This window comes from Brassica oleracea, chromosome C8 (genome assembly GCF_000695525.1).
Source record: "Brassica oleracea var. oleracea cultivar TO1000 chromosome C8, BOL, whole genome shotgun sequence".
Lineage (NCBI taxonomy): Eukaryota > Viridiplantae > Streptophyta > Magnoliopsida > Brassicales > Brassicaceae > Brassica > Brassica oleracea.
In genome coordinates this window covers 29,101,558-29,111,325 of record NC_027755.1, presented here as the reverse complement: position 1 = coordinate 29,111,325, position 9,768 = coordinate 29,101,558, and the positions used below count along the sequence as shown (strand labels likewise).

At 34.8% G+C, this 9,768-nt stretch overlaps 2 protein-coding genes across 3 annotated transcripts; both read left to right on the top strand.

Annotated features, from left to right (window-relative positions):
• Positions 1 to 1,124: 1,124 nt before the first annotated feature.
• On the top strand, positions 1,125 to 4,517 carry LOC106307891 (trihelix transcription factor ASIL1). Of its 2 annotated transcripts, none has more exons than XM_013744981.1 (2): positions 1,125 to 1,971; positions 4,059 to 4,517. In XM_013744981.1, the coding sequence occupies exons 1-2, from the start codon at positions 1,393 to 1,395 to the stop codon at positions 4,431 to 4,433; spliced, it is 954 nt and encodes a 317-aa protein (XP_013600435.1). In that variant the 5' UTR covers positions 1,125 to 1,392; the 3' UTR covers positions 4,434 to 4,517. The 2 variants fall into 2 exon arrangements, with proteins under 2 accessions (XP_013600435.1, XP_013600436.1); XM_013744982.1 differs by having other exon boundaries at positions 1,133 to 1,941.
• Positions 4,518 to 5,553: 1,036 nt separating this feature from the next.
• LOC106312660 lies at positions 5,554 to 8,729 on the top strand. The gene is made up of 8 exons (XM_013750262.1): positions 5,554 to 5,686; positions 5,867 to 6,284; positions 6,359 to 6,596; positions 6,667 to 6,812; positions 6,960 to 7,047; positions 7,119 to 7,265; positions 8,163 to 8,315; positions 8,416 to 8,729. Exons 2-8 carry the CDS (start codon positions 5,890 to 5,892, stop codon positions 8,476 to 8,478), a joined length of 1,230 nt encoding a protein of 409 aa, XP_013605716.1. The 5' UTR covers positions 5,554 to 5,686; positions 5,867 to 5,889; the 3' UTR covers positions 8,479 to 8,729.
• Positions 8,730 to 9,768: the final 1,039 nt, after the last annotated feature.

Sequence of the window (9,768 nt, the reverse complement as noted above, 5' to 3'; positions counted from 1 at the left end):
AAAATGACAAAGAAGAGACCTATCAAATTTAAAAACATGACATATTATTACATTTTTAAGGAGTAGTATAGAAATATGTCTCAAATAGTATGGTAACCGTACATAGGTAGCTATACTTAACAATATATATACTATACTATTCATTTCACCAAATATAGTATAGACGGCGAGTTCATCTTCTTCAATTCTTTTTTTTTAGACAGGCTGATACACATTCATTTCGTTCACCATCATTATTCTTCACCATCATATAGAGATCGTCTTCATCTCCTCTCTTTTTCCCGACACGATGATGCTTTTACCGATTCGTCGTCGTTGTTCTTCACCACTGGATCTGTAAAATAAAAACATAAACGAAAACAGAGTATGTAAACAAAAGCATAATTGTGAGAATCAATTGATTTAAGAAAAAAAAGGAGAAAAATGAATGAATTGTTGTGTGTGTTCACCGTCTACGCTTTCATCATTGTATGTTCTTCACCACTGGATTTTTAAAACAAAAACAGAAACGAAAACAGAGTATGAAAACAAAAGCATGATTGTGAGAATCAATTGATTTTTTTTTTAAAAGGAAAAGAAATGAAAGAGCTGTTGTGTGTGTTCACCGTCTATGACTTCATCGTTGTTTCTTCTTTAGAACAATTGATTGTTCTTTTTGGTGAAGTATTGAAAGAGAAAAATTATGTGACAAAAGAAAATGTATGATTTTGTTGATAATCGAAAGAAGAAAGAGAGACAGTGGAAAATGATGGTGGAATAGAGACGTGACAGTGGTGGTGATGGATTAGAAGATGTGGCTAAAAGTTTTTTATATATTTTTTAATTATTTTTGTTAGTAGATTTCCACCGGTTGGTTGAGAAGGATAATACGACAATAATCTATAATATATACAGTGTATATTGAAAAAACATGATTTTTAGATAGTTGGTGAATTATAATTTATTTGATGGATGTATGATGCAATTCCCCTAAAAATAAACTCATGCTATTTCATTAAAATTTTAAATACCAATCTTTCTAAATTTGCCGTCATTGTCATATACAGTATAATCTAATAAACAATAAATATCATCAGTGTATGCATTTGCAATCTTATGTAAAGTATAAGAAGAAATTTGGAATAAAATAAACCTGTAAGTTTCTTTAGCTGTAAGTCACGACCACTGAAGATGGAAGAAACGCGTGTACCCAACCTCATTGGTCAGTTTTTAGACAGACATCAACGAGTGACTACAGTCTCATTATGACACAGTTTGTTAAACTCCATTCACTTCAAAAAGTCTACATTGTTCATTAAAAAATTGCTAAAAAAACCCATCTCCACTCTCTTTCTCCTTTGATCATATACTCTCTCGAGTGTTGGCTCTCTGTTTCACTCTCTCTGCCCATACATGGAAGACGGAGATTCTAACCAAGAACATCCCCAACCTCTTACCACAAACCACGACGCTTCCTCCCCCAAGAAGCCATCCACTTCCTCCATCGTCGTTGACAGGCTAAAACGCGATGAATGGAGCGAAGGAGCTGTGTCGAGTCTACTCGAAGCCTACGAGACGAAATGGGTACTCAGGAACAGAGCCAAGCTCAAGGGCCAAGACTGGGAAGACGTGGCTAAACACGTGTCTTCACGCGCTAGCCACACCAAGTCTCCCAAGACTCAGACGCAGTGCAAGAACAAGATCGAGTCCATGAAGAAACGGTACCGTTCTGAGTCTGCAACTGCCGACGGATCCTCTTGGCCTCTTTACTCTCGTCTTGATCATCTCCTCCGCGGAAATGCTTCCACCTCTGTCCAGCCTCAGCCTCAGGCTGTTCTGCCTCTGAATTGCTCTGCTCCTTTGCTCTTACTCGAGCCTCCGTCGCTGGCGGTGACTCATCCGCCGCAGCAACCTCCTGCTGCTCAGATGTCTCACGGATCCAACGGCGTCGGCACGATTAAGGTCACTAAACCAATCTTGTTATGTTTCCCGGTAACCTCCCGGCTTGGTTAGTATGGGTTATTCGGTTTGGGTGGTTCAGTTTTTGATTAGTTCGGTTCGGTATGGGATTTGGTTAGTTCAAGATTTAAAAATCCTATTTAAAGAACTTTTTGATTTCGGTTAGATTGGTTTAGTTTCAGATATATTGGGTCAATTTCGATTAGTTCGGTTCAGGTATTGATATTATTTGGTTATAATTTTTTTAGAAAAAAACATCAAACTAATCGATTATCGAATTGAAAACTGAATCATTTTTAAAAAAACTACCAAATCGAACCAAACTCGTAACCGGACTAACCGAACTAACTGAAAATTTTGGTTCGGTTCAAATAAAAACCCCAGGCCTATTTCTCAGGGGGAAAATACCTATTTCAACATGAACTTTACTCATCGTGCTTGTTCCTACCAGAACTTTGTAATATTGCGTATTTAATACCGAACTGCATAAAAACTCAAAAAATACTACATGAATTTTAAACGTTGTGTTTTTTTCTTCACGAACTTTACAATAGTGCATAATTCATATTGAACTAAACAAAAATTCAAAAATACTACATGAACTCTCAAAATCGTGCTCTTATATATATTGACCATCAAAGATGTTATTCAACCAATAATTTATCAAACAACGTTGTTTTTAATAAATTCTGTAAAATTTAATTTAAAAATACTACATTTTTAATTTAAAAATACTACATTTTTAATTTAAAAATACTACGTTTTTAAACGCCTTAAAAATATTACATAAACTCTCAAAATCTTGTTCACATATTAATTTTTAATTTTTCAAAATGACATGAACTCTCAAAATCGTACTTATATATATAATGACGTCATTTTGATAAATTAACTGATGACTAACATCTTTGATTGTCAATAGTATTTTCAAATTTTAAATTTTAGAGAATTTATAAAAAACAATTTTTTTTTGCCTCTGACCTAAAGGCAAACCAACACAAAATTCTAAAATTCTGCAATATAGTTCAATTCTTAGTAATACTATAAAGTAAATATTTAAATTAATAACAATTGGTCTAAATTTATAAAATAATAATTTTTAAAGTTAAACTAAAGCATAAGTGATTATATTTTTTTTTATAAAACTGAAACAATAAAACTTTGATAATATTTATTTGATTAAAATAAAACTTAAATATCAGTTATTGTTTACAAATTTATACAAGAAATTTACTTTGGTCTAGTAATTAATCTGATCTTACTTGTCCACCAGTATGAGAATTTGAACCTTCCAAAAATTAATTTTTAATTTTACAGAATTTATCTAAAATGACATCATTTGATAAATTAACGGATGACTAATATTTTTGACGTCAATATATATATATATATATATATATATATATATATAAACACGATTTTGAGAGTTATATAGTATTTTTAAATTTTACATTTTACAGAATTTATCAAAAACGACATCGTTTGATAGATTAATGGTTGAATAACACATTTGACGATTAATATATATATTAGCACAATTTTGAGAATTTATGTAGTGTTTTTGAATTTTTTGTTTAATTCAGTATGAAATATGCACTACTATAAATTTCAGAAAAGAAAAGGCACAACACTTAAAGTTTATGTAGTATTTTAGAGTTTTATGTAATTTGGTATGAAATACCCACCACTTCAAAGTTCGGGAGGAAATAAGCACGACGGGTAAAGTTCAGGTTGAAATAAGCACTTTTCCCAATGATTCAGTCACAGTCATGATTAATTTTACAAAAAATTCCAAAATAACGTCATTTTGATAAATTAACGGATGACTAACAGTTTTGATTGTCACTATATATATAAGCACGATTTTGATAGTTCATGTAGTATTTTTGAATTTTTGTTTAGTTCGGTATGAAATATGCACTAATGTAAAGTTCGTGAAGGAAAAGACAAACGCTTAAAGTTCATGTAGTATTTTTTGAGTTTTTATGTAGTTCGGTATGAAATATGCACTATTACAAAGTTCAGGTAGGAATAAACACGATGGATAAAGTTCAGGTTAAAATATGCACTTTTCCCTATTTCCCAGTGTTGGACAACTTTCTTATGAGCGTTCTGTGCAGGAGGAGGGATTCAAGGACGATCACAAACCTGAGAGAGCGACGGAGATGGATACAGATAGTAGTACGCCAGTGCTCTGCAGAGAGAAAGCGAAGGTGAGGCCGAAGAAAGTAAGGAGAAGGTACAAGGAAGAGAAGGAGGAGATAGCTGGAAGCATACGGTGGTTAGCAGAGGTGGTGATGAGAACGGAGAGAGCGAGGATGGAGACGATGAAAGAGATAGAGAAGATGAGAGCTGAAGCAGAGGTGAAGAGAGGAGAGATGGATTTGAAACGAACGGAGATAATGGCCAACACTCAGATAGAGATTGCTAGACTCTTTGCAGCTTCTGTACAAAAAGGTGGTGTTGATTCTTCACTAAGGATTGGAAGAAACTGAGAAATTTTATTATTGTTCACTGAGGATGAATGGTTAAAACTACAAATGTATGGTTAAATAATAATAAACATGATCATTGTAGCTTATAGAGATGCCATTACCGTCTCAGATTGATTGACATTTGATAGTCTAATTTGCATGTGGTTATGGAAAGCTGCAGTAGCATATAGTGTGGTTTAGTCCTGTGTGTTTGAGGTACCCACAGAGACGGCCCTGAGCCAAAGCAGAAGAAACAAGTGCTTGCGGCCGTATTTTAAATATGGATTTAACCATCCACAGAATATATGTAAAATGTCTTTAGCCTAGTGGCTTAGAGGCATATTGTTCTTTTGATGGTGCAGAGTGGTCATGGCTTCTGGATTCTAAACTGTTCGTAGGGAGTTTTCACACAATGTGAGTAGTATTCTTGGCTTCTGCCCTTTAGTCTTTACTTTTTAATGCAGCTTGTACGTTCGGCTTTTAAATGGGGATATTTGGTAAAACAGGATGTAATATTTTGATCTCTTATGACCCAAGAAATGTATAAAAAAATGAGGACTATTCATTTCCTCATGCTTTAACAGTCCGAGCAGACTCATGGTGAGCAAAAAAATCACTGACATCTGTTTTGATCTGGCAGTATTATCTCAAAGTAAAAACTGTTATCAGGAGAGAAGGTAGGTGGCGTCCTGCTTCCGTAATTGTTTTAAACAAACAGATAAATCTTTAGGTCGCTGGTTAGGTAAGAATTTCTCTTTTCTAATTAACAATTTTCAAATTTAGCCTTCACTAAACCAAAATGTTCATGTAATATCCTGTTTATTGATAGTTCTCTGTTACCAATAAAATAATCTTTGTAAAACACACAACCCATCTCCAAACCGGTGAAAACCGTATCCGATTCAGTTGCACTACAGGAAAACTGGAAAAGAATCAGTTGTGTTGCTCGTTCCATTAAACCGATTTAAACCAATTTTAGACACCCTCCCTTCCTAACCCTTGATCGTTTGAACCATTTCCCGACCGGATAATGATTAAAGTAAATAAGTAATCAGTCATAATTTAAAAGGGTAGAAGTGTCATTTAACCAAACACCTATTTTCAATGAAGAAAAGTAAAAGGCCCAAATACAATCCACACATCCTTCCTTCAATCTTTCTGACTCAGAGAAACAGATAAAAACTCTGAGAAACAAGAAAACAAAAGTTTATAATAATAATAATAATCTCCATCGATCATCGATTGCAGCTATAGAACATCTGAGTCCAACCCAGGTTTATATACATCTCTCTCTCTCTCTCTCTCTAATTAGCTCTGAACCTATATCTGAAATTCCACTTCTCCAAGATTGTTGTCAACCCTTCAATTTATAGCTACAGAAGTTCTTGTTTTTAGCTACAGAAGAATCGATCTTTATCGATTTTGGATTTGAAAGTTTCTATTTTGATGTGTAGGGTTTGTTGGAATCATCTTCACAATGACGACTTCTGTTTGCCCTTTCTCCAAAGCTGCTCGTCCCGACGACGCTTCTGCTCGAAAACAAGCCGACACGACACCTTCTGCTTGCCCTTTCTCTAAAGCTGATGCCTTTGCTCGAAAACAAGGCGAAACTACTGCTTCTGCCTGCCCTTTCTCCAAATCTGATGCCTCTGCTCGGAAGCAAGGCGAAGTGGCGAGTAAAGGATGTCCTGAAAACGAAGGAATAGTGCAAAAGGAGGAGGACTCTACTACTGATTCTGCAACGGTGCCTGCCAAGTGTCCGTTTGGTTACGACTCCCAAACGTTCAAGCTTGGGCCCTTTAGCTGTATGCTATGTCAGGCACTTCTGTTTGAGAGCAGTAGATGTGTGCCTTGTACACATGTCTTCTGCAAGTAAGTCCTAGTTGCTCAATCATCGCCTTCTTTTTTCGTTTTTGGTTCTTAATAGTGTTTTTCTTGTATGCAAGGGTGTGCGTGTCACGGTTTAAGGACTGCCCTTTATGTGGTGCTGACGTCGAGAGTATTGAAGCTGATGAAAGCCTTCAGAAGATGGTTGACCAGTTTATTGAAGGCCATGCTAGAATCAAGAGGTCTGTTGTGAATAGCACTGATAAAGAAGAGGAGGTCGAAAATGATAACAAAAGGGTGATTTACGCTGATGTTTCCATGGAAAGAGGTTCTTTCTTGGTTCAACAAGCTATGAGGGTGAGTTTTGTCTCTACAATTTGTTGAGTTCTTGTTATGGACCTTGTTCTTATTCAACTTGTATGCACAGGCATTTCAAGCTCAGAACTATGAAAGTGCTAAATCAAGGTTGGCGATGTGTACCGAGGACATTAGAGATCAACTGAAGAGAGAGGGCAATACACCAGAGTTATGTTCACAGCTTGGTGCAGTCCTTGGCATGCTCGGTGACTGCAGGTATGCTCATTGTCTCCCTTGTTTTTTTTTCAATCATCACCAGTCTCGAGTTTCATAGGCTGAAGAGACTATTGATCTTCTGTTTGGTGTGTTGAAACCTTTCGTTTTGAGTAAGATGGTTAACTTAGTTTGTCTTGCTACTTGCAGCCGAGCAATGGGAGACTCAAGCTCTGCAGTCAGTCATTTTGAAGAGAGTATTGAGTTCCTTATGAAGTTGCCGATGGATGATTTGGAGGTTTAAGCACACTGTTTGATATTATTATTTTTATTTTTACCATTTTCTAACAGTTATTGCTGAACTTGCAGATTACACATACACTTTCTGTATCGCTCAATAAAATAGGAGATCTCAAGTATTATGGCCAAGACCTAGAAGCTGCAAGGTCGTATTACTGCCGTGCTTTAAATGTTAGACGTGATGCCATGAAGCATCACCCTAATGCTCCTTCACAAGTAAGCATATCCCTTCATGCTTTTCAGTTGTGCTCTTCTTTGTTTTCCTCGGTGTTAATCATAGCATGTTATTTTTTTAATGATAATCAACCGTTTTCGCTATATATTTACATTCTTCCGGTCTAATAACCCTATAGAATCTTTGTATTAACTCTTAATTTCTTAGAAAGTGGCAAGAAAAGAAGAATGTATTCATGTGCTCATTTCAAAGTCTGGCAGAAAGAAATTTGGTGTTAGTTAAGTTTTCATAGCATTAGCATGTGTAAAGGCTTAGTTGTAGAGATCATACACTCTGCTTCTGGAGGCATTTATAGATCATAAACTACAGATTTGTGCGCAATTTAACTACAGATCATAAGCTCTGTTTCTGGAGGCATTTGTTATGTTGTTGGAAATCTTCTCTTTGGTTTCCTTCTTCTTCCTTGGTTTCTTGTCTAGAGAAGTTGAAACTGAATCAAGATCTGTCCTGAGGGTGCAAACTGCTTTATGTGTTAGGTCTGATACGTAAAATAGTACTACTCTGTACACCAATCTGCTATCATAGAGTCATGTTTGCGTTAAAATTTCTCGTATTCTTAGATGATCTGATGTGTAAACAATGTGCATCTTATAGCCCAAAATATTAACCTGTGACTTTCTCGTTAGTCTAGTAGAGGAATATAGTAACTATCCTAGGGTCCTTAGTTAGCTACATTGACATTTTAGCAACAGACATTGAGTCGAGAAGCTAATAGCTGATTAAGAGGGATCTAGGCATAAATGTTTTGGAACCTTTGTACATCTTTTTGTTCAAGGGTTTAAGTTGAGTTTCTTTATGTCTTGTTGATAAAAGTCTCGTTGGTGAATAGAGAAAACCTTTACCAAGTTTGGTTGTTACTTCTTTCATCTTTTTTGTAGATTCTGGATGTGGCGGTTTCCTTAGCCAAAGTTGCAGATATAGACAGAGCTCTACAAAATGAAGATGCTGCCACAGATGGTTTCAAGGAAGGCATGAAACTGCTGGAATCTTTGAAACTCGACTCTGAAGATTCTGCTGCTCTCGAGCAACGAGTGAGATTTTTGCACTACTTGCTTTCTTCAGCTTCTCAGAAGTTACTAATTGTCCGTGCAAATTTATCTGACAAATGTAATTTTTAACATATGAACGCAGCGTCTCTCTGTGCTGGAGTTTCTGAAGAAGCAAGTAGAGAAGCCTGCAGAAACTGCAACCTGAACTGATGCAGGCTTATGTAAGTATATATATATATATACAGACTGTACTGTACCACTGTCGCATTTTGGCAGAAATAAAAAGACGAGAAAGCAAAAATGTTGTGTTTGCGCTTTAAGGATCCAAAGAAACAGAGTGATCTGTATCTTGTGATGGTTTCAAAATCGTATACACTCTATGAACTTATTATGAAGAAGCTGTTTGTAAGAATGTAAGAGTTGTTGAAGAATCTGAGTGGTTGTTACTTCTTGGTAGATTAGATATCTTAAGTGACTAACTAGAGTTGTGAAACTGCTTTCTGTGTTCCCTTTTGAGTGTATAATATAAAAAAGACAGAAACAGAGATTGAGTCGTGTTGTGATAGGTTCTAGCTAGATGTGTATTGCTCGTACGTGTCGAGTATCATTTAAGATGTCTACATTGACCGACTATGAATGAGATCACGGTGGTAGAACTCAAAATCGTGATCTTTATCTCTTAAAAGAAACCTTGGGCGTCATCTTTTTGATACTTTTATTCTTGGGCTTTTATGAGAAAATAATCTCAAATTATAGCAAGTTTGATGAAATCAAATCTAATTTAAAATGATAAATTTAGGCATTCAGTCTTCGGGTTGATGATTTACGTCGGGTCCGAAAATACTTAAGACCAGAAAAAATACTCAAAGTATTTCATCAAAATTTAGGTGAAATCAATCATATTTATCTAAAATTTTGCAAAAAAATCAAAATATTAATAATTGAAATTTAACAATTTGAACTCTAAATTTGATATTGAATTTTAAATTACTTAAAATGTTACAAAATAATAATAAATATTGCAAAAAATATCACAACTAAACCATAAATTAAAATATATAAAATAGAGCACGTAGAATCATAGTTTTGGATATACATATTTTTTGGTCGGGTATAAATTAGTTTTTCGGGTCAGATATATTTAGATCGTTTTTTTTTTGGTCTGGATCTATTAGGGTTGTTTCTATTTCCTTCACATATAAAATTTTTGGACCCAACTAAGTAATTGTAAAAAATTTGTTCGGTTTCAGATCAGGTATTTTTGGATCGGTTCCGATTTGGATTTTAGATCTGAGTAAAATGATCAGGATTAGATAAAACTATTCAACTATGAGTTAGAAGAAATCTCTTAAATAATATTTTAATGTTTTAAATCCTAACTTTCAAATTGTTTATATATGTTATCCTTTGTTTGTAATTCCTGTCTTTTTAATGAAAAAACAGTTAAATAATTTAGTTGAGGATATTAGCACTAAAACTATAAAAATTTGTAATG